Raw genomic sequence first — 24,628 nt, forward strand, 5'->3', positions numbered from 1 at the left:
ATGCTCTTTGAGGTAGTGACCATCGACCTGCATTATTTGACTGACAGACAAGAACGGTTTGACCTAAAAATATCAAAATTGAAACTACTGCGGAAAAAAAGACACCTACATCTTGGATGCCCTTGAGGTAAGCTAAAACATACCAAAATTTTATTTCAAAGTGAATTATCCCTTTAAATTTAATGTTTTAATTAAGAGGTGGTCATATATACAACAGGTGAAGTAACCCCATGACCTTGGCTGTGTTGGTTAGCTATATAACACATGTTGTGTCCTTCTCTCAAAAACATAGAGAGAGCACATTCCATTAAACAGACATAATTATATAACTACATAAATCTCATAAGTTTAAAGAAGTCAGTCAAACCATTTAATATATAAAAGGAAAAATATTGATTGATACCTTGATTATAATCACTCATTAGATATACATTGAAGCGCCAGTGGATTCCAGAATCCACTCCCTTTGAGCCCAACTCTGAATTGTGAATTAAAAGAGCAGCTGATGTTATTTAAGAGCAGCTGATGGTCTTATGACTGTAAAGCTATAATTAACTGTACAAAATAATGTGAAAGTGATTTTTAAAGATGGGATGACAATAAGGGGCACAAAGAAACTGTGAATTGTGAAATTCAAAACAAGATTTTGACTTAAGGTAAACACATTCTGCTGCTGTCCGGCAGCTGTTTCCAGTTATAACTTTTTTTGAAAGAAACGAAACTTAGAGTTTGGGGGTTTCCAACTTGTTGAAGGTGTGGCTTCAGGATTTTCTCCACCTCTGGCAGCTTTGTGCGCAGTCTGAATTTGTCATCCAAGAGGTAAGCATCATATTTCTTTAAACTTTACAGCAAAAGCTATATCTCTGATTTCAAAATTAAACAACAACCTCAAAATTAAAAAACAGTTTTGTTTGGTTTCTCTAGATTTAAACATGTGGGCAGAGAATGACTTGTATTCTGGTGTGCCGTGTCTCGAAAGCTACTCTGAGCCTGTGAATGGTAGTACATACCTAATGTATCATGGGACATCTCGATATGCTGCACAGCAGATTATGAGCAGGGGCTTTAAGCCATCTCAAGATGGAATGCTGGGACGTGGCGTCTACCTCAGCCGAGATCTTAACAAGGCCAGCAGATACCCACTTAATTTGTCTGAACAGGAGAGGGCTGTTATTAGAGTGCAGGTCAATGTTGGAAGAGTGAAGAAGATTGATCGTCAAGGCCATCCATTGCAGAAAACCTGGCATGATAATAGGTATGACACTGCCTGGTGCCCTCCGCACTGTGGCATGGTGCGAAGTGGTCTTGAAGAAGACTGTGTTTGGGATCCACAGCGGATTCAGATCATTGATGTAATTCACCCAAAAGTGCAATGAGCTTATTATTGTTAAAAAGAAAGAAACAACAACATGAAACAGATAGAGATTGCAAATGTACTGCTTCCTTTTTCATGAGTTTTAAGAATAAAAGATTTCATGTCAAATGAATAATGCACTGCATTGATAACTGCAACTTATTTTGCACATTGCACTTACATGACTGTGTTCAAATTCAAAGCTAAAATCAAGGTTGTTACTGAAATGGGAACTATTATGTCCCTTTTTTACAAGATGTAATACAAGTCATTTTTGAGTGGAAGGAAAAACATGCTGATTTTGTGCATGTATCTTTAAATGCAAATAAGCTGCTGCTGCCACCTGGCGGAGCCTTTACAACTCTTACCTCGGATACTCTGCCAAAGACAAAACACACTGATGTGAAATTGCAGTTCTTCATCATCATGAAAGTTCATTATCTGCATGCGTTTTAAAGCCATATCAATCTAAACTTATGATATATGGTTTTCTGGGCGCACACAGAGAGCTGGATGTCAGACAGCGCATCTCCTGAATAAGTTCTCTTTCACATCTTATTGCGCTTAAACTGTCAAATACACACAAGGTTTTGTCAAAAACACACAAAGTTCACCATTATATAGCACACACATTTATGTTCAAACACCAAGTAAATTTTGCGTCATTAGTTTATAGTTGGCGTGGTTCAAAAGGTAAAAAAAATTATAATAATCTGAGATTTTGATTACAAAGATGCTTTTTATATAAAGAACTGTGGTCCATAAGCAATAGCCAATTTCAGCCCCTCATTTTGAGACACTGACTTCCACATGTATTATTGTGGAAGTCCATATGTCATATTCAGAGTCCATCGTTTCATGTTCATATCTTCTTATTGGGTGGTGATTGTGAAAGTTAATAGTAAACAGTGTTTTTCAATGGTAGTATTAGTGTTGTGATCACCCTGTTTGAACTTCAAAAAACCTTATTAAAAAATGTGCATTTACTGGTCTCAAGCGAGTTTCTAACATGTCATGATATTAATCACATACATTTTTCTTGTTTAACTTATAGGCTAAATAAATAATTTCATGTGTTTATCTTATCTGTTAAAATCATAACAGATGTGTTATATTTATTGTTCATTAAACTGATTAAATGTGTGGGGTTTCCAGTCCTGTAAATCAGAAATGAAGCTTAAATTATAGGAAAATGGGGTAAAATAGATTGTTCTTATTTTATTGCAACATAATTAAACGTAATCTAAAATAAATCAATAACAATATCATATATAAATATGAAATATATAGGCCTACATTAAATGACTTAGAAATCTCTAATCATTCAGCAGTCCATGTAGAAGCATCGGACCATTAAGCTTTGACTTCTACCATTGGGGGGCTAGTATAAGCAGTCCAAGCAGTCCAGTAATTCCATAACACCAAGTATTTTATAAAGTTAAAGTAAAATTGAGATTAGTGCAGTTTTTGTTTGTTTTCAGAAGTTTGACAAAGGTTACATCACCTGATTGCTTCAAAATTATCAATATATTAAGAGTCTCTTGAATTTTGGATGTTGGAAAAAAAAAAGGGAACATGGTTCTTTTAATATTATAAACATAAAATCATATAATCAATTAAATTGACAGCACTACGCTTTAAAAATTGTATATAAAGTGGTGCAATCCATAATAGTTTACAAAGATGAAAAGAAACTGAAACTCAATGGAGCTTTTGAATACAATTTGCATATCAAATACAAGCACATTCAGTGAATCTTAATTTACCCATATGGCACTTAGAAAATGTGTAAATAAATGTACTGTACGTGCTTACATTTCATAGAATAAAACAATTTGCATATTCAAATTAAGTGTCACTATGTCATAAGACAAAAAAAAAACGGTATTGTGTTCACTTTTCCCCGCCTCCTCAGCTTATTGGTTTAAGGTGTGTCCAAGACGACTGATCTCTGCTCAGACTGAATTTGTCATCACAAAGGTAATACAGTGCTGTGAGAAATTGTTTGCCCCCTTCCTGATATTTTGTCACACTTAAATAATTCAGATCATCAAACAAATGTTTAAATTACACAGAGATAACCCAAGTAAAATGCAGTTTTTAAATGATGATTTCATTTAAAAAAGCTGTCTGGCCCTATGTGAAAAAGTAATAGGTCATAAAAGAACCCAGAACAACATCTAAAGAACTGCAGGCCTCACTTGTCTCATACGGTCAGTGTTCATGATAAAACAGTAAGAAAGAGACTAGGCAAAAATGGCTTCCATGGGAGAGTTCCAAGGTGAAAGCCACTGCTGACCAAAAAGAACATAAAAGCTTGTCTTACATTTGCCAAATGCTTTCTGGAAGGTGTGTGTCCCGTTACATCTGGTGTAAAAATAACACAGAAATTCATAAAAAAGAACATCATTCCAACAGTCAAACATGGTGGTGTGTGATGGTCTTGGGCTGCTTTGCAGCTTCAGGACCTGGATGACTTGCCAGTATTGATGGAACCATGAATTCTGCACCAGAAAATCCTGAAGGAGAATGTCTGGCCATCAGTTTGTGACCTCAAGCTCAAGCGCACTTGGGTTATGCAGCAGGACAATGATCCGAAACACACGAGCAAGTCCACCAAAAAAAAAAAAAAAAAGAAAAAGGTTTTGGAGTGGCCTAGTCAAAGTCCGGACTTAAATCCAATTGAGATGCTGTGGCATGACCTTAAACATGTATAGTAGTTCATACTCGAAAACCCTCCAATGTGGCTGAATTAAAACAATTATGCAAAGAAGAGTGGGCCACAATTCCTCCACAGCGATGTGAAAGACTCATTGCCAGTTATTGCAAACGCTTGATTGCAGTTGTTGCCGCCAAGGATTGCACAACCAATTGTTAGGTTTAGGGGGGAATTACTTTTTCACATAGGGCCAGGCAGGTTTGGAAAGCTTTTTTCCTTTAAAAAATGAAATCATCATTTAAAAACTGCATATTGTATTCACTTGGGTTATTTTTGTGTAATATTAACATTTCTTTGATGATCTGAATAATTTAAGTGTGATAAATATGCAACAAAATTAAAATCAGGAAGGGGGCAAAACACTTTTCACAGCACTGTAAATGCTGAAAGTGATGATTTAGATACATTTTTTAAAATTCTACAAAATGTACAAAAAACAAACATATAGTCTTTAATGCTTAGCTTACGCACAAGCTCCAGCATTTCCATTTCTGACAGCTCGCTGGAAGTAGGCGGCTTCCTGTTCTGTTGTTTTGTTCCAGAAACAACCGTTGCATAGGAAATGCCATTCTGACAAAGCCTGTTGACAGGCTCTTTCACAATGGTCAATCTTCGTCACTCTCCCAACATCGACCTTCACTCTAATAACAACTCTCTCGTGTGGCTTGTCAAGCGGGTAAACGCTGGCCTTGTTAAGATCTCGGCTGAGGTAGACGCCACGTCCCAGCATTCCATCTTGAGATGGCTGAAAGCCAAAGACTTTGATCTGTTCTGCTGCTCTTTCAGTAGTCCCGTGATACATTCGGTATATTTTTTGTCAAAAGAATAATTACCATGTATTTTGATTTGATCATATAGCTTCTTGAGGGCACGACTAAAGGATAGGCTCTGATTATCTCAATAAACTTTAAGCATGGTTTTAAGATCATTGGGAACCGTATTAATCGTGATCCATCGCACCATCAAGGTCATCCATGGCAGAAAACCTGGCATGATAATGGGTACGACACTGCCTGGTGCCCTCCAAACTGTGGGATGGTGTCAAGCAATCTTGAGGAAGACTGTGTTTGGGATCCGAAGCGAATCACTATTATTGATGTAATAGCTGATCCTGTTGAAGGTAAAGACTACACAATGTTTTATGGCACATCTAAAGGAGGATGCAGGAAAAAAAATCTAAGGCTTTTGTCAGTCTAATGGCCTACTTGGACATGGAGTCTACCTCAGCCGAGATGTAGAAAAGGCCTTTAATGTCCCTGCGTATAGTCATATAGGCTATACCGGCCTATACTTTTTTTTTTTAAATTACTTGTTCATTCATTGCTAAAAACAAACATGTATAAGTTGAGTAATGCTTTATTTGTATTTGATTTAAATAATATTGTTGTTATATTTCTGAATCAATGTAAAATCAAAATGCAAAATGGTTTTGGTAAAAAGTATGTTAATCTGCCTATAGTCTAAATAAAGATATAGTAAAGAAATCAAATATAATAAAACAATGGTGTTGTTTTCTTGTTAATTTTGTTCCATATGTTTCTTACCTGGAAACTATTTAAATGGTGACTTTAATTATAAAATGTATGAATAGCTATTAGTTTAAAAACAATTTTAAAAAAGGGGGGAAAGGGGAGGTTGCAGAAAAGTTGAACTGGCGCGCCTGATTGGCTGCAGTGGAGTGGTGACGTCGCTTGATGGCCAATGGCGATTCACTTGGAAAGTGAAAGTAAAAGACGGGGAGAAAACACACACACACACCAAGGGCGAAATTGTCAATCACACATTGGGGGGGACAGCTGTGTACTTGGTACCTCTAGGGGGGTCCGGGGGCATGCTCCCCCGGAAGAAAATTTTGTACATTTTAAAGGTAAATTCATTAATCTGGTGCACTTTGAGTCACCCGAATCCACTGTTAAAAATAAATAATCCACCCGCAAACCGCCCGAACCTATGATATTCTCTGATTTAGATATCTGCATCTGATCATCACATTACAATTATTCAAATTCTTAGTGTTAAGCATGATAATATGGTAACATATCACACTGACAGGCTGATTTAAAATGAACATTTATTTAAAATAAAAGTTCTTCTTTTGGCAAAATTATATTTCCTTAATAGCCTAAACAGAGGCTTTACTCCCTTCAAACTTAAAATTGTCAATTTTTCATTACATCACTGTTTGAAAACACTCAGAATAATTTTTTGTGCCTTTATAAAGGGCATTTCCCCCCCTAATTTTATTAACTGTATGCTCCATCTTTCATTTCAAATTCTTAAATTTGATAAATATATCCAATTAAAATAATAAGACACTAGGCTGTTACCAATCAAATTAAATAATTTACATTGAAAAATTATAACTGTATTAAATTAGATTATTTTAAATATTTTTATAACCGCAACAGAACCATCACGGTGGGGAAAGTGTATCTGACCATGTGACTGTCTGTCCGAGTTTTGTCGAGAGCCGGAGGCGGCACGAAATTTGACGGAGGCAGCCGCCTTATAATTCTTTATGCAGGAAAAACTCTGGCAATACCCATAAATGGAAACATAAATTTACAACTGTACTTCGGTTTCTCTGCGAGGACACCGCCGTCACCTGCCATATGAGATTTCACCATGTGAGACGACACCGCCGTCACCTGCTCTGTCAGATTTCGCGCTCCTAACTCTTCTTCTGTTTGGTTTTTCCTAACTCACTGACGGTGCACGAGCTACTAAAGGTATAGGGAAAACATGACATGGATTTCAGGAGAAATAGGTTTTGTTATTGTCAGTCGAATGGATTTGGGAAATGGACCGGCCGGGATTTTATATTTTCGGAGCTGGAAAGAAAGACATATTTGCAATCACATCGATATTGCCCGCATAATCATACAGTATGATCAAATATTGGGGGGGACAAATTGTCCTTCTTTGAATATTGGGGGGGACGTGTCCCCCTGTCCCCCCATAGAATTACGCCTATGACACACACACATACACATTCAACAGCCAGAATCAGAGTTTTGGAGTGGAATAGTGCATATTTTCATAAAGTGTGATAGCTTAAGTTTTAAAGGCACAAATGTTCACGTTACGCAGCGAACAACATTTAAAGCGCCAGCAGCATCACTCCTTTCGCACATGTAATGTTTAGTGTAGATGAGCTAAAACGGAATATTTGATTGTATGCTCTGCCCGGCTGAAACGAAGGTTTTAATTGGTTCTGACTGTCTGTGTACGCGACAGCCGCTTGTGATTGCACCTCGTGCATCTAAAGTGAGTGCCTTATCCATTTTCAGAAAGTGCTAGCCAACCGTTTGAAATGTGCCTGTTCAAATAACAGCTTGACGTATTCTTGAGTATGCCCTACCTCAACTACACTGAGGTTGCGTTACTGTATTTATTCAGCAGCAACCAACCATAATCGTAAACAATATAGTCGAGATCCATTTTTGGATTATTACAGGTCATGAAAGGTTTGTTTGATGATCACAGATTTAGTTGCAGCAAAAAACACAAGCGGTTCGTGAACACAAATGCAGATCGCTGAACTCCGTAGAGTGTAGAGAGAGCACATGTGCATGGTTGCCAGATTTAAAAGATTAAGTTAAACACCAGGCAGCATATATATCCATTTAAAAGAAGAGCACGATTGGGGATTTGAACTCTTCCCTGATAGCACACATCACGGAGACGTATATTTTGCTGTGCGTGCTTACATCTGTAAGATGTATATTTTAGTTTGCAAATTTGCAATAGGTCTTACTCTTTAGGACGTTTCCTGTCAGATGTAAAATAGACGTTTAGAAAATGTCTTTAAGATGTTTATGATATAGAATGTATGTAAAACTGACATCTTAAAGATGTCTCGGTGCAATTAGGCTTCAGTATTAATGGAAGGAGGGGATACATCCCATAGCGTAGCTCATATTGTCTCGTTCTTTCTTGTTAGGGAACGAAGTTACGAAAGTGACTGGAGACGTTACCGTTTAATAACCTTATTGTCGTCTCATCATCGTCTCGTCTTAGTCATTGGAAAAAAAACTTGTTGACAATTTTTTTTTGTCAGATTTCGTTAACAAAATGAACACTACCCATGGCACTTAAAAAGTGTGTAAATAAATGTACGTGCTTACATTTCATAGAATAAAACAATTTGCAGTGTAAAAAATTAAGGGAGGAAAAAAAATACTGTAGGCTACATTGTAATCACTGCTTTAGATGCTTTTTTTTCCCAGATGCCTCTTCAGCCTATTGGTTTAAGGTGTGTCCAAGAGGACTGATCTCGGCTCAGACTGAATTTGTCTTTGTAGAGGTAAGTAACATATACCCTAAATGTGATTATTTAGACAAATATTCTAATATTCTACAAAATGTACCAAAACAAACATGTATTCCTCCTTATCGACTTGTTTCTCCTGTTCTTTATCCAAACTTGAACATGAAAACTGTAGATTTTTTTAACTGTAGTTATTGTTTGTCTTTAGGTTTAAACATCTGGACAGAGAGTGACATGTATCCAGGTGTTTCATATCTCCAAAGCAATACAGAGCCTGTGAATGGTAAAATATACCGAATGTATCACGGGACTACTGAAAGAGCAGCAGAACAGATCAAAGTCTTTGGCTTTCAGCCATCTCAAGATGGAATGCTGGGACGTGGCGTCTACCTCAGCCGAGATCTTAACAAGGCCAGCATTTACCCGCTTGAAATGCCACACGAGAGAGTTGTTATTAGAGTGAAGGTCGATGTTGGGAGAGTGAAGAAGATTGACCATCAAGGTCATCCATGGCAGAAAACCTGGCATGATCATGGGTATGACACTGCCTGGTGCCCTCCAAACTGTGGGATGGTGTCAAGCGATCTTGAGGAAGACTGTGTTTGGGATCCAAAGCGAATCACTATTATTGATGTAATTCCACCAAGCCTTCAAAACACTATTCTTGCTGATCCAGTTGAAGGCAAAAACTACACAATGTTTTATGGCACATCTAAGGAAGATGCAAAAAAAATCAAAGCATATGGCTTTTGTCAGTCTAATGGCATACTTGGACATGGAGTCTACCTCAGCCGAGATGTAGAAAAGGCCTTTAATGTCCCTGCGCATATGCCTATGCATCAGAGAAGCGTTCTGAGAGTGAAGGTTAATATTGGTAAAGTGAAAAGGATTGATCATCAGGGTCATCCATTACAGAAAACCTGGCATGATCATGGGTATGACACTGCCTGGTGCCCTCCACACTGTGGCATGGTGCGAAGTGGTCTTGAGCAAGACTGTTTTTGGGATCCAAGACGAATCACAGTCATTGATGTCATTCGTCCAATCTAAGGATTATGTGATGGTTTGTTAGCTGAGCAATGAAATGAGCAATATTTTATCCTAAAATATAGTGTTTTATTGAGAATTTGATCATTATACAGTGCTCTGACTACGTATGTCTTACAAAATGTTTTGATGCTGTAGAAATAAAATGATGCCTTCTTTAAACACATTTTAGTTGCACCCTTGCGTTTAAAGTGAGTTCTTTTATTTTTACTTTCTTGTGTATGCCTTCAACTACACTGTTTAATGCTATATTGTAATGTTTTAACGCGTCTACGGGCTAAAAGTTTGCTCAAGTAGTGTCACGAATCACACACAAAAGAGAGAGATCCAAGTGCAGTTAATTTATTGGGGTAATCCGTACTCAATCAGTTCAGGCAAATGGTCAAAATCCAATAAGTCAATCCAAGAACATAACACAAACAAGAACAGGCAGCAAACAGGAACAGAAGTGTGAGGACATTAAACAAGGACTCCGTGACAAACACTGAAACTGACAGGGTATATATACACAAGTGCTAAACGAGGTGACGAGAAACAGCTGAACACAATGAACACTCAGTGACAGACAGGATCATGGGAAATGTAGTAACAGCGTGTAGGACACCGTGCGGGAAGAGGACCTCTAGTGGACACCCAGGGAACACAAACCAGACACTGTGACATAACCCCCCCCCCCTCTACGGAGCGGCTACCAGACGCTCCAAGACAAACAAAACAAGAGTCCAGGCGGGAGGTGAAATGGTGGAGGATCAGGGGGCGGGATGGGGGGCCAGGTTCATGGAGGGGAACAGGAACAGGGAGTGATGGCTTAGCCGGCGGCCAGGGCGAAGCAGATGACCCATCGGGCGGCCAGGGCGGAGACGACCCTTCGGGCGGCCAAGGCGGAGCAGACAGTTTATCGGGCGGCCAGGGCGGAGCAGACAGTCCATCGGGCGGCCAGGGCGGAGCAGACCCCTCGGGCGGCCACGGCGGTGAAGACCCCTCGGGCGGCCACGGCGGTGAAGACCCCTCGGGCGGCCACGGCGGTGAAGACCCCTCGGGCGGCCACGGCGGTGAAGACCCCTCGGGCGGCCACGGCGGTGAAGACCCCTCGGGCGGCCACGGCGGTGAAGACCCCTCGGGCGGCCACGGCACAGCAACGGACACCGGCTCAGGAACAGTCTCTGGGTTAAGAGACTCTGGCTCGGCAGGACTGGCGTGAAGCTCTGGCTCTGGCTCGGCAGGACTGGCGTGAAGCTCTGGACCTGGCTCGGCAGACGTGACCTGAACAGTCTCTGGATCGGCAGATTGTATAAGAGGAACCGATAAGGCGAGGCGCTGGGGTGGTGCCGGCAGGGCGAGCCGCTGGGGTGGCGCCGACAGCGGGCTGGGGTACGGCCTCGGGCCGCTCTGGGACGACAGCGGGCCGCTCTGGGACGACAGCGGGCCGCTCTGGGACGACAGCGGGCCGCTCTGGGACGACAGCGGGCCGCTCTGGGACGACAGCGGGCCGCTCTGGGACGACAGCCAGGGAGACAGCGGGCTGTTCGGGGACGACCTCCAGGGAGACAGCGGGCTGTTCGGGGACGACCTCCAGGCCATTGGGAAGGCAGGAAGTCTTCCTCCGCCGTTTCCAGACCACCAGACTCGAAACCACCGGTACTGGGACCACCGGCACTGGGACCACCAGCACAGGGACCACCGGCACAGCCACGGAGGAATTCCTCCTTCTCCTCCCCCGTTCTTGCGAGGGAGTGGATGCTGCTGTCCTCCCGGAATCTACCGGGAACGCAGCACTCTGCTTGGTGAGATGATCCCACCAGGAATAACATTCCACTAATGTCATTGAAGGCTCTGGGCTGGACGGAACCAGCGGAGGATGGGGCTCTGGGCTGAACCCCACCAACCCAGGGTTGAAGAGTGGCCAGAGTGGAGAGTGGAGTCGTGATTCCTCCCGACCAGTACCTCCACTGCGGCCTCCACGGGACCTGCGAAACTTGGCTAACCGGGTCCCCTCAAACAGTTCTCTTCTTGTCGACATGATACACAAAAAAAAAACAAAAAAAACAAACAAAAAAAAAAACTGCTGGATCTTGAGTTTGACGGAGTCCTTCTGTCACAAATCACACACAAAAGAGAGAGATCCAAGTGCAGTTAATTTATTGGGGTAATCCGTACTCACAATCAGTTCTGGCAAATGGTCAAAATCCAATAAGTCAATCCAAGAACATAAAACACAAACAAGAACATGCAGCAAACAGGAACAGAAGTGTGAGGACATTAAACAAGGACTGACAAAACACTGAAACTGACAGGGTATATATGAAGAGTTCAGATGCAAAAGCCTCTAAGTGCCATCTGAAATTTTCTTCTAGAATGATCATTTTTATAAAGCTGGTATATTTAAGTTCAGTAATTTAACTTAAATGACAATTAATAGGTGATTTGCATTGCCATTTAAGTGAAATTATTAAACTTAAATATATGAGCTTGATAAAAATGATCATTCTAGAAGAAAATGTCAGATGGCACTTAGAGGCTTTTGCATCTGAACTCTTCATATACACAAGTGCTAAACGAGGTGACGAGAAACAGCTGAACACAATGAACACTCAGTGACAGACAGGATCATGGGAAATGTAGTAACAGCATGTAGGACACCGTGCGGGAAGAGGACCTCTAGTGGACACCCAGGGAACACAAACCAGACACTGTGACAAGTAGGATACCATAAAAAGAGAAGAGGGCTGATCTTTGGGCTACTGGTGAAGCCAATTTCTAACATGGAAACTGTGATTGGTCACAGTTACTTTTCTTGTTTAACTTCAAATAAAAGTAAATCATTTCATGTGTTGATCTTTAATCTGACATGTTTAAACACCTTCTGTCACAACTGTGTAGCCTACATATTTCCTGAATAAGTGAGGGATTTCCAAGGAAACAGTCCTGTAAATCAGAAACAAAACTTAAATGGTATAAAGTTATTTTTTTCCACTGTGCTATTCATTAATCATGTATCTAAAACAAAACAATAAATATGATATTAATTATATATAAATATTAAATATATTCTTACATTATATGAATTAATTAGAAATATTCACTTATCAGTTCAAGTGTTTTATAAAGTTAATGTAAAACTTAGATCAGTGACGTTCCTTGTTCCATGTGTGTTCCCAGTTGATGCGCTCATGCCTTCTCTGTGTGGATTATGTTGGATTATCTGTGTTTGTTTTAATAATAAACTAAATTTCCGTCATCAATCTTCGTGATGTAGGAGTATCAATCTCTGTGACTCACGTCCAATTGCCGGATGTCCTTCTGCCTTCTATGCTTTGTTTTTCTTACTCTTCTCACTTTTCTTCCTTACTGTACTTTTTGTCAATGCGAGTGCATTGTTGTGCATGTTGTGTCCTCTCAAAAACATAGAGAGAGCACATTCCACTGAACAGACATATAATTATATAACTACATAAATCTCATAAGCTTGAAAAAGGTCAGTCAAATCATTTAATATGTAAAAGGAAAAATATTGATTGATACCTTGATTATAATCACTCATTAGATATACATTGAAGCGCCAGTGGATTCCAGAATCCACTCCCTTTGAGCCCAACTCTGAATTGTGAATTAAAAGAGCAGCTGATGTTATTTAAGAGCAGCTGATGGTCTTATGACTGTAAAGCTATAATTAACTGTACAAAATAATGTGAAAGTGATTTTTAAAGATGGGATGACAATAAGGGGCACAAAGAAACTGTGAATTGTGAAATTCAAAACAAGATTTTGACTTAAGGTAAACACATTCTGCTGCTGTCCGACAGCTGTTTCCAGTTATAACTTTTTTCGAAAGAAACGAAACTTAGAGTTTGGGGGTTTCCAACTTGTTGAAGGTGTGGCTTCAGGATTTTCTCCACCTCTGGCAGCTTTGTGCGCAGTCTGAATTTGTCATCCAAGAGGTAAGCATCATATTTCTTTAAACTTTACAGCAAAAGCTATATCTCTGATTTCAAAATTAAACAACAACCTCAAAATAAAATAAAAAAAACAGTTTTGTTTGGTTTCTCTAGATTTAAACATGTGGGCAGAGAATGACTTGTATTCTGGTGTGCCTTGTTTCAAAAGCTACTCTGAGCCTGTGAATGGTAATATATACCTAATGTATCATGGGACATCTCGATATGCTGCACAGCAGATCATGAGCAGGGGCTTTAAGCCATCTCAATTTGAAATGCTGGGCCGATCGAGCGCAAGCCTACATGGTTATTATTGTTATAAAGAAAAAAGAAAATAACAACATAAAACAGATAGAGATTGCAAATGTACTGCTTCTTTTTCATGAGTTTTAAGAATAAAAGATTTCATGTCAAATGAATAATGCACTGCATTGATAATTGCAACTTGGTTTGCACATTGCACTTGTTTTCAAATTCAAAACTAAAATCAAGGTTGTTACTAAAATGGGAACTGTTATGCCCATTTTTACAAGACCTAATAAGTCTGAGGCGTCCCAGAATGTGTCTGCGAAGTTTCAGCTCAGCTCCAAATACCCCACAGATAATTATACCACGTTGTAAATTCATCATTTTTGAGTGGAAGGAAAAACATGCTCTTTTCATTCATGTATCTTTAATTATCATAATTCATGCATGTATCTTTAGTTCTTTATCATCATGAAAGTTTATTATCTGCATGTTTTTTATATATATATATATAAATTTAAATAAATGTAAGACTTTTATTTTGTTAATTTTCTTTTCTTTTCTTTTTTATTGCAGAAATACATATTGAAATTCTACAAAATACACAAATCGACCAAAAAACTAATGAAAACAAAACACAGATAAACAACAATATAAGAACCGACGAAGAGAAAAAAAACGTATAATTTAAAGCTGCATGTGTTTTAAAGCCATATCAGTCTAAACTTCTGATTTATGTTTTTCTGGGCGCGCAAATCCGAAGCTCACGCACAGAGAGCTGGACGTCAGTCTCTTGAGTATTAAACTAAGTTGTCTTTCACGTCTTATTGTGCTTAAACTGTCAAATACATACAAGGTTATGTCAAAAACACACAAAGTTCACCATTTTAGGGTGGCTGTGTTCACACACTACCGACACACGTTCAAATGTGTTCAAATGTAAAAGTGAATTTTGCATAGGTCCTCTTGAAGAAATTACTGGGAAATATAATTAGTTTAGTTGGCGTATCTGATATTTTGATTCCAAAGATGCTTTTTATTCTAAGCATGAAAGAAATGTGGTCCATAACCAATAGCAAATTGTAAACAGTGTTTTTCAATGATGGTATTTGTGTTGTGATCACCCTGTCTGCTTAAACTTCAAAAAAAAAATAAAAAAAAATAAAAACCTTATTAAAAAAATTGCATTTACTGGTCTGAAGCGAGTTTCTAACATGTCATATTGATCACACATATTTTTCTTGTTTAACTTATAAGCTGTTTAACTTATTAGCTAAATAAATAATTTCATGTGTTAAAATCATATCAGATGAGTTATATGTATTGTTCAGTAAACTGATTAAATGTGTGGGGTTTCCAGTCCTGTAAATCAAAAATGAAGCTTAAATGATAGGAAAATGGGGTAAAATAGAGTTCATATTTTTATTGCAATAGTAATAAAACATGTATTCTAAAATAAATCAATAGCAATATCATATATATAAATATGAAATATATAGGCCTACATGAAATTAATTAATTAGAAATTTTAAATCATTCAGCAGTCCATGTAGAAGCATCGGACCATTAAGCTTTGACTCATGGGCGTAGGTTTAGGGGGGGACGCTAGGTACTAGTCCCAATCAATATTTTGAGATGACAAATTTGTCCCCACCAATATTTAGCAAGCTCCTTTGAACTGCTATTTGGATCTTTGCGCTGCTATTTGGATCGATTCCAACGGCCAAAACAAAGACAGTACAAGAAACGCCGTAATTTGATTGGCGGCGGTGTATCTGACAGGCTACACGCGCGGGCCGGGACTACTTTTGTGCTTGCACTGGCAGCGAGCGGGTGGTGTGTGTGTGTGTGTGTACAGTCTGTGTGTGTGTACAGTCTGTGTGTGTGTGTGTGTGTGTGTGTGTGTGTGTGTGTGTGTGTGTGTGTGTGTGTGTGTGTGTGCGCGCCAGGTTACCAGGGCTGTCTCTCTGCCACATACAAAGGCCAGAGTAAAACATTTTAATATTCCGTTTTTTGCCACTTTTTGTACTTTGTAGATAGATCAGCTATGCCACCCAAGAAGAAGAAAGGGGACATACGAAGCTTTTTCATAAAGCAGAGTGTAAGTAGGCAAAATAACTAGCCACACAAATAAACTAGCAGTAGTAGTGACTGACCAGGCTTTCAAATGCAGATTCTACTGTGGAAAATAGTATTGATTGGTGATAGTATGTGTTACCATGTTGTTACAGTTAAACCTAGCAGCAGCAATCTTTCAACTAAGGTTAAGAGTATTGATTAGGCTGTGCAGCACTGATAGACTCATAGAAGTCACGCTATCATGATAGAATGCTACGTTAGCAAGTCACTGAATGTTAATTAGCTGACCTTAACTTAGAATCTTGCAGTCAACATAAACAGTGGATCTGAGACATTTTTCGTTTCTACATTCTATTTATGTAATGTATTTGTGAGTGAGTGTAGCCTAAGAATTTAATATTTAAGAATAGAATATATCAATAGAATTTGATATAGAATAGTAGATACAATTTTAGTATTAATGGAATACTGTAATTATGGATAATAATAATAGATAATAATAATGGATTTGTTGTGTTGAATGCATACTATGATACGTGTGTATTTTATTCATTTGTTCATTATTTAATTACATATAGAAAACTCATTCCAGGGGGAGGGGGAGGGGGATGTCCCCACCAAAGCTGAGGCCAAACCTACGCCCTTGCTTTGACTTCTACCATTGGGGGGCTAGTATAAGCAGTCCAAGTATCCATAACACCAAGTATTTTATAAAGTTAAAGTAAAATTGAGATGAGTGCAGTTCCTGTTTTCATAGAAGTTTTACAAAGGTTACATCATGCTACAAAATTATCAATATATTGTATGAGAGAGAGAAAAAGAAAGAAAAGGGAACACAGTTTTACCAAATAGTCTTACAATCAATTTCATAATTTTATTACTTTTAATATTCTAAACATAAAATTATATAATCAATCAAATTTGCAGCACTACGCTTTATAAATTTCATTACATAAAGTGTTGTTGCAATACATATACTGTAGTTTACAAAGATGAAAAGAAACTGAAACTCAATGGAGCATTTCCTGTAATGGACACACCTTGAAAGATATTCCATTTATCTCTGCTTTCAGAACGAACGATCAGCAATAGAAGCGACATCAGAGGTAAGACACCACTTTGTCTTGGTTTTTATTGGTCATTATAAAGCCTAACAAATCCCAGAATAACCAGTTAAATGATTTTATAGCCAATACTAATGTTATCTAAAACGTCTTCTAGTGTTATTATCTAATGAAATAAAAAATGCTTTTAGTCAATAGCACTGTAAAATACTGCAGTTCTTTGCCCAGTTTTTCTCATGCCTGTTATTCAGTCCATTTATCCCAGTTTATTCTTGGCCATTTTCTGAATTAAGATTTGAGCCTGCTTATTTGTATCATTGCTTGTCTCAGCATTGTTTGGCCTCAGTCTTATTGGATTTATTTTCATCCTATTGATTTTGACTTTTAATAAATCATTGCCTGACTGTTCTGTCCACACTTGAGTCCATATATGCACAATCTGTACCTGTACTTTGAACCCCATCAGACTGATAATGTTCTTTACAGGAATGCCATACTGGCTGAGATATTTTACTTATTTTCAGAACATGAATTGTGCCTCAAATACAAGCACATTCAGTGAATCTTCATTTACCCATGCACTGTACATGCTGACATTTCATAGAATAAAACAATTTGCATAGTCAAATTAAGTTTAAGTCATCAGAGAAAACAAATTGTACATTGTTCTCAATTGCGCTGCTTCAGATGCATTTTTTCTCCACCTCTTCAACTTATTGGTTTAAGGTGTGTCCAAGACGATTGATCTCTGCTCATACTGAATTTGTCATCACAAAGGTAATATATATCATGAATGTGACGATTTAGATACATGTTCTAATATTATACAAAATACAAAAAAACAAACATATTCCTCCTTAATGACTTCCATCCCTCTTTCTGCTGTTCTCTATCCAAACTTGAAAATGAAAACTGACTGGTTATTTTTTGTCTTTATGCTATGTTTTGCCTTTAGGCTTAAACATGTGGACAGAGAGTGACTTGTATCCAGGTGTGCCTTGTCTCCAAAGCAATACAGAGCCTGTGAATGGTCAAATATACCGAATGTATCACGGGACTACTGAAAAAGCAGCAGAAGAGATCAAAGTCTTTGGCTTTAAGCCATCTCCAGATGGAATGCTGGGACGTGGCGTCTACCTCAGCCGAGATCTTAACAAGGCCAGCAGATACCCGCTTGACAAGCCACACGAGAGAGTTGTTATTAGAGTGAAGGTCGATGTTGGGAGAGTGAAGAAGATTGACCATCAGCGTCATCCAATGCAGAGAACCTGGCATGATCATGGGTATGACACTGCCTGGTGCCCTCCAAACTGTGACATGGTGTCAAGTAATCTTGAGGAAGACTGTGTTTGGGATCCGAAGCGAATCACTGTTATGGATGTAATTCCACCAAGCCTTCCATCAACTATTCTTGCTGATCCAGTTGAAGGCAAAAACTACACAATGTTTTATGGCACATCTAAGGAGGGTGCAGAAAAAATCAAAGCACATGGCTTTTGTCAGTCTAATGGCATACTTGGACGTGGAGTCTACCTCAGCCGAGATGTAGAAAAGGCCTTTAATGTCCCTAAGCATGTACCTATGCATCAGAGAAGCGTTCTGAGAGTGAAGATTAATGTTGGTAAAGTGAAGAAGATTGACCATAAAGGTCATCCATGGCAGAAAACCTGGCATGATCGTGGGTACGACACTGCCTGGTGCCCTCCCAGCCTGGTGGGGATGGTGCGTAGTGGTCTTGAGCAAGACTGTGTTTGGGATCCAAGACGAATCACAGTCATTGATGTCATTCGTCCAAGCTAAGGATTATGTGATGGTTTGTTAGCTGAGCAATGAAATTAGCAATATTTTATCCTAAAATATAGTGTTTTATTGAGAATTTGATCATTATGCAGTGCTCTGACTATGTCTTACAACATTTTCTGATGCTGAAGCTGTAGAAATAAAATTAATTTAAAATGATGCCTTCTTTAAACACATTTTAGTTGCCTTGAAGTTTTGTGTCGCATATATCGGCCTGCATATTTTTTTTATCACTACTTTCATTGCTAAAAACAAACATGCACAGAGTATAAGTGATGATTTATTATTATTCTTAATTGATTTAAATAGGTAATATTGATTTTAATAGTAATGAATTATTATAAGTATATTTCTGAAGCAATGTAAAATCAAAATGCAAAATGGTTTTGTTAAAAAGTATGTTAAGATGCCTATATGTGACCCTGGACCACAAAACCAGTCTTATGTGTAATTTTTTTTAAATTGAGATTTATATCATCTGAAAGCAGAATACACAATCTTTCCATTGATGTATGGTTTTTAGGATAGGACAATATTTGGCCGAGATACAACTATTTGAAAATCTGGAATCTGAGGGTACAGAAAAATCGAAATATTGAGAAAATCGCCTTTAAAGTTGTCCATTTCTATTGGCGATTGTGCTGCATCCCTTCAGAAAAATAAATGTTTTATATATTTAAGGTGGGAAATTTACAAAATATCTTCATGGAACATGATCTTTACTTAATATCCTAATGATTTTTGGCATAAAAGAAAAATCTATAATTTTGACCCATACAATGTTTTGTTGGCTATTGCCACAAATATACCCGTGCAACATAAGACTGGTTGTGTGATCCAGGGTCACATATAATGTTTTTTTAAAAAAAAGACAAAATAAATTAATAAATAATAAAGAAAATAGTGTTGTTTTCTTGTTAATAGTGTTCCATGTGTCTTTTGGCTGGAAAATATTTAAATGGCGAATTTATGAATAGTTATAAAATCTATGAATTTATATTGGACTAAAAAAAATGTGGAAAGGGGAGTTGGTGACTTGAGCGATTAAAAACCACTCACCAGTAGACCACTTGCCGGACGCGTCTCGACTGTGCGCGAGACAGAGCGGAACGCGAAAAAGGCCTTGCCTGTCCAGTTCAGAAGTCCACCAACACAACACAACACTGAACACTATTATCAGCAAAGAGCAAATAAACCATTATTTTAATCTTCATGGTTTTGGCCTGATTGACCGCAGTGGATGGGTGACGTCGCTTGATGTGGATGTACATGAATGCAGGGGCGCGGGAAGAGGCGTCACCACTTTTGAATAAGAAACAATAGGCTTGTTTGAGATGAGCAAAATCTGCGCAGAATCGATCACCGGTGATCAGCGCGAGATGCATGCCGGTTAGAAATGTGTCCGAGTGCGGTCCGCCTTGCTCTGATGTCATGCTGACGTATGTCAAAAATCTCTCGCGAGCGCAAGGCACACCTGTCGGATTCTGCAGTCGAGCGCAGTTGCTCTCCACTGACTGCGCTGATCAAAAGCATGATGGGAAACGACTTGCTGACGAGTGACGACACAGCTTAATGTTCATTGGTTTAAACAACCGTGATGTATGACTCTGTCTGTGTGTTCCTACTTCCTACTACTTGTATCGCAATGATTTAATAAAGATAAAAGATTTTAAAAAAACAACAACAAAAAAAACAACAACAACCGTGATGTATTGTTCTCTTTTAAAATGTTTGATTTTAAAACTCTGATATCATGTTTTATGTATGTGTGAATATTCCCAAACTATCTAACAGTGCGATCTCTATGGATTATGCAATGTATTTTTTATAAAAAAAATAAAAATAAAAAAACACATGTCTGTATTAAAGAAAAAAGACTAATAAACATGTATTTGGAATGGAATTAAATAATAGGCTACTTTGGGTGTCTTGTTCATTATATTTATTTTCATATAAAAGCAACAGAACTTAAATTCCATCCAGTTTATTAGCAACACTGTGCACGAGCGTGAATCCCGCGAATCCCGCGATATCCATCTTTGATCTAACAGCTGTCAGATCCACTGCGAGAAGAGAGAACTGTCCGGCTTGCCTGCGCTTTTTTCACTCCTCCCCTCACTGCAGCCGCCTACTCTCGCCTACATTTCAGGCGAGGCGAGGCGCATCTCAAACAAGCCTATTATCAAGACTATAAAACTCGTCAAAACTCGAGATGGGTCTGTCTGCGGACTGCAAGAGAGGGGAGTAACAGGAAGTGGGCGTAACTTGAAGTTGTCCAAATCACACAGAACCACACGATATGTCAAACTCAAAATGAGATGTTGTCGGCAAGATGCCAGCTCGTATAGAGACATTTAGTAATGTCGTAAGTTTAACATTTAAACCACATTATTAGATTAGGCCTACCCTTTGACTTTATGAATACACATAAATGACAGCTTGGCAATATATTAAAGGTTTTTATTAAATATATATATTTTTTTTTAAATGAAAGCACATGTAGTCAGAGGTACAGAAAAATAATAATAATTCAGCAAATAAGGAAATTGTTTTATTTATTTTAATCATGTTTGTTAAAAGTATGTTGAATGATGTTAGTTCATTTGTGCAACCATGTATTTGCTATAATGATGAAAATATTTGAAAACCAGTTAAAATCAAGTAGCCTAATGATTCAATCCTTAGTTTAAATCTTAACTTTTGAGTGTATGCAGAATTAAATGGATGTAAAATTATCATGTCACATGTGATATTTTATTTAATGTGACAGAAAAAAAAAGACAGTAACACCAGTGACACACAATGAATTACCAATGACATACATAAGACCAGGGACGGACTGGGGCTAAAAAACAGCCCTGGACTTTCTCCCAAATAGGCCCAACATCCGGCCATTCGCCTCTAGCCGTGTGCGACAGACACTAGCCAGGATGTCCTGATACTATGCCACAATACTGTAGCCTATCAGACAAGGTATTCACAGCAAGTAGGCTAACATCTCAAAATCAATGATGATAATTGGGGTTGTGTTTATTAATGAAGCCTCAGCCTTCAAATAAAAACAAAAAATTGTGCAATGCCATAAAATACAAATAATGAAATGTCACTGGCTACAGAAACCCCAAATTACACAAATTTGTAATTATAAACCATATAGCCTATTTACTATATACCAGGGGTTTCCACTTTTTGTGTGCGAGGGCTACCTCAAGGGATAAAATAATCTAGAAGGGATTTTTATTTGTTATACTCCAATATTTATTATACATACAACATGGTGAAGCTTTTTTACTTTTCACCATCATATGGGACATAATAAAATATCGAGCGTACAAGTGTTTGAAAAAAACAATTCCTGAACAATTATGAAAATATTTATTGATGTTTTTGTTGATTTTCTATAAACCTATTGTATGTGTTATCAAAAACAGTTGCCCAAACATTTAGTATAAATATAAATGAATGCATAAATAAATAAATAAACTGCCATAACTTCTAAACAAAACATTACTGCATTACATTTAATACATTTATGCATGACTATATTAATATAACAGCATTTTTAATATGAATACAGGCACATTTCTGCCAAAAAAGTTTGTTTTAGTTCATAAGTTGTGGTGTGAAATGTCTTCTAACTGGTTTGTTCTCGGAACAATGTTTCTGTTTTTTTTTTTATTTATTTTTTTATTTTTTAATATGTTGAGAATATTATATCAGCGCTGTTTCGTCTGGCTTTTAACAAGCTTAAATCACATAGTCATTTGTGTGTTTATAATAGAGATAGAGAATTCTGCACTGAATTGAAATGGTTCTCAGTGGATCGCGCAGCTCTGAGTAATAATGTTCGCGTGATCGAGATCAGCCCGCACAGCTGCTTTGGCCGCCATCGCTGTTTTTGGGCCGAGCTGATAATGCTCTGCGCTGCTCAGATCAAACACGTTTTGTTCCGCTTTTTGAGCGTTTGTCATTTGATGTTTCTCATACGCAACGCAAATGACAGCGTATAATCAAAGAGAGTTGGGTAATTTTGTAGAGGCAAAAGTTCAAATTGAAACGTTTAGTTGAAAAGGTCGCAAAATGATACCATTTAGGCTATTCGAAGTCTGGAACCCAGATGGGGCTATTTATAGAATGTGTTTAGCGGGCAACAGGCACCACGTTGGAGACCACTGCTATATGATAACTTAACTATTCAAATATAATGTAAGCAAATTTAAAAGTACAGCCTTATAAAACTAACTTTCTGTCAGTGGCTATAGGCCGACTCTTCTTCCTCAGTTGTTGTTTTTTACACGTAGCATAAGTGATCGTATTAGTGCCCCTGCTGTTGGCTGTTCATATTGCTTTAATTAGACTTTTTTTTTTTTTTTTTGTGCCGACGGCCCTCGGTTGGACGGCCGTTCTGGACTTTTCCAGAACGCACAGATTGTCAGTCCGTCCCTGCATAAGACCAAAGATCATTATTCTTCGATAATAATAATAGTAATATAATCATAAAGTTTTTTTTTGTTTTGTTTTTTTGCACAATTCACACCCAGCGGTAATTCAGGAAAAAAATATCCGAATGCTCCACGTGAAACTTCGGTCTTCCGATCTTTTACCATCGTGTCAATTCTCAATTGATTTTGATTAATATGCGCGAGGGAGCGAGAGAGAGCCACAGTTTGAAGACGCGCGCGCGCGCGACCGGGGGCCTCTCTCTCTCTCTCTGCTCGTTCCTATCGCAAGCACAGCAGTCATCTACATCATTTACCGATCAAATAAGGCTTTGGCGAGACAAAAAATCGCTTGTGAGAGAGACGCGTGAGTGACAGAGAGACGGAGGGAGAGCAGGGAAAGGAAATGCAGCTGAATGAATACGCTACGTGTTTTAAATAGCGAGCGTACTTAAAAAAAAAAAAAAAAATTATAACGAAACGCAATATTTTGCGGCCGGTGTTGATTCTGTGGCGCACCGCCACGAATTAGTCTATGTGTGGGAAACACTGTTTGTTCTGTTTATGTTAAACTCGTGCGAGAGCGATTCAAGAGCATTCAGAACTTTCTGTTTGCTCTTATCGCTCTCGCGGTACTTTGATATCATACACCGACCGGTCTGTGCAGCGCAGCTTTAAGTCGAAAAAAACAGTGAGCAGCTTGAAGTGGACGTAACTTGAAATGACGTAACTTGAAGGGGCGTAACTTGAAGTGGGCGTAACTTGAAATGACGTAATTTGAAGGGGCGTAACTTGAAGTCTTGCAGGATGCAGACAGATTCTATTGGAAAACTCCGCGAATCACAACAAGCGTATCTGAGAAGAACACTTTTTCAAACAGCGCACACACTCACACCTGACTGCACATCACATTTTTGACTTTATTGATTCTGCTTTTATTCGCAATGCAATGGACCGGTCAACAGGACATAAATTAAGCCTTTAAAGAAAAGGTGTTATTGGGCTGAACTTACACAACACTGACAACACTTACATAATATACATAAACATAATTTAACATATAACACTTTTTAAATAGCCCACTTAAAGTGTTTATTACAAATAAATGACTAAATGCTAAACATGAATAAATGTTAATGAACAAACATTTGCGTTGCATTTACAATTCTGTGAAAACAGGGGGTGCTGCACCCCACTTCCCGCGCCCCTGCATGAATGGCCAATGGCGATTCACTGAAGTGAAAGTAGAAGAGGGACGCGGAGACAAACGGGAGATTTGATTGTTTTAGAAATATCCCGCCCGGCTGAAATTAAGGTTTTAAATTAGTGTTATGTAGGCTACGCGACAGCGCTTGGTGATCGCACCCTTGCGTTTAAAGTGAGTTCTTTTATTTTTACTTTCAGAAAGGGCTAGCATACCGTTTGAAAAGTGCCGATATTCTTGTGTATGCCTTCAACACTGTTTAATGCTATTGTAATGTTTTAACTGGTCTACGGGCTAAAAGTTTGCTCAAGTAGGATACCACAAAAAGAGAAGAGGGCTGGACTAGGCATTTCCCGGGAGCAAATAGCTTGTTGAGTTTGAATTCGACGAGTGGTAAGTGGTATTTCTCTATATAAGATTACAGATAATGTTTTGTAAATGTAAGATTCTTTTCAACATCATTTATTTTTA

At 38.4% G+C, this 24,628-nt stretch overlaps 2 protein-coding genes and 1 long non-coding RNA gene across 4 annotated transcripts; 2 read left to right on the forward strand and 1 right to left on the reverse strand.

The window, feature by feature from the left end:
- The first annotated feature begins 261 nt into the window (after positions 1-261).
- On the forward strand, positions 262-9,501 carry LOC309478433 (uncharacterized protein). The gene is made up of 3 exons (XM_082142030.1): positions 262-819; positions 925-1,374; positions 8,552-9,501. The coding sequence occupies exons 2-3, from the start codon at positions 933-935 to the stop codon at positions 9,391-9,393; spliced, it is 1,284 nt and encodes a 427-aa protein (XP_081998156.1). The 5' UTR covers positions 262-819; positions 925-932; the 3' UTR covers positions 9,394-9,501.
- LOC309478497 (uncharacterized protein) lies at positions 3,241-19,372 on the forward strand. Of its 2 annotated transcripts, XM_082142085.1 has the most exons (4): positions 13,292-13,328; positions 16,724-16,756; positions 17,427-17,491; positions 17,670-19,372. In XM_082142085.1, exon 4 carries the CDS (start codon positions 17,678-17,680, stop codon positions 18,512-18,514), a length of 837 nt encoding a protein of 278 aa, XP_081998211.1. In that variant the 5' UTR covers positions 13,292-13,328; positions 16,724-16,756; positions 17,427-17,491; positions 17,670-17,677; the 3' UTR covers positions 18,515-19,372. The 2 variants fall into 2 exon arrangements, with proteins under 2 accessions (XP_081998212.1, XP_081998211.1); XM_082142086.1 differs by lacking the exons at positions 13,292-13,328; positions 16,724-16,756; positions 17,427-17,491 and adding an exon at positions 3,241-3,334.
- On the reverse strand, positions 18,815-24,310 carry LOC309478500. The gene is made up of 2 exons (XR_014199016.1): positions 23,769-24,310; positions 18,815-19,838 (listed from the first exon to the last, which is right to left on the reverse strand). It is a non-coding gene; the product is annotated as an uncharacterized lncRNA (long non-coding RNA).
- Between the last annotated feature and the right edge of the window lie 318 nt (positions 24,311-24,628).

Source organism: Leuciscus leuciscus (genome assembly GCF_965113295.1).
Source record: "Leuciscus leuciscus genome assembly, chromosome: 16".
NCBI classification, from domain to species: Eukaryota; Metazoa; Chordata; class Actinopteri; order Cypriniformes; family Leuciscidae; genus Leuciscus; species Leuciscus leuciscus.

Coding starts and splice junctions, on each gene's coding strand:
- LOC309478433 (XM_082142030.1), top strand. CDS start 933: ATGTGGGCAGAGAATGACTTGTATTCTGGTGTGCCGTGTCTCGAAAGC. Junction 1,375..8,551: donor AATTCACCCAAAAGTGCAAT/GAGCTTATTATT, acceptor GTTTGTCTTTAG/GTTTAAACATCTGGACAGAG.
- LOC309478497 (XM_082142086.1), top strand. CDS start 17,678: ATGTGGACAGAGAGTGACTTGTATCCAGGTGTGCCTTGTCTCCAAAGC.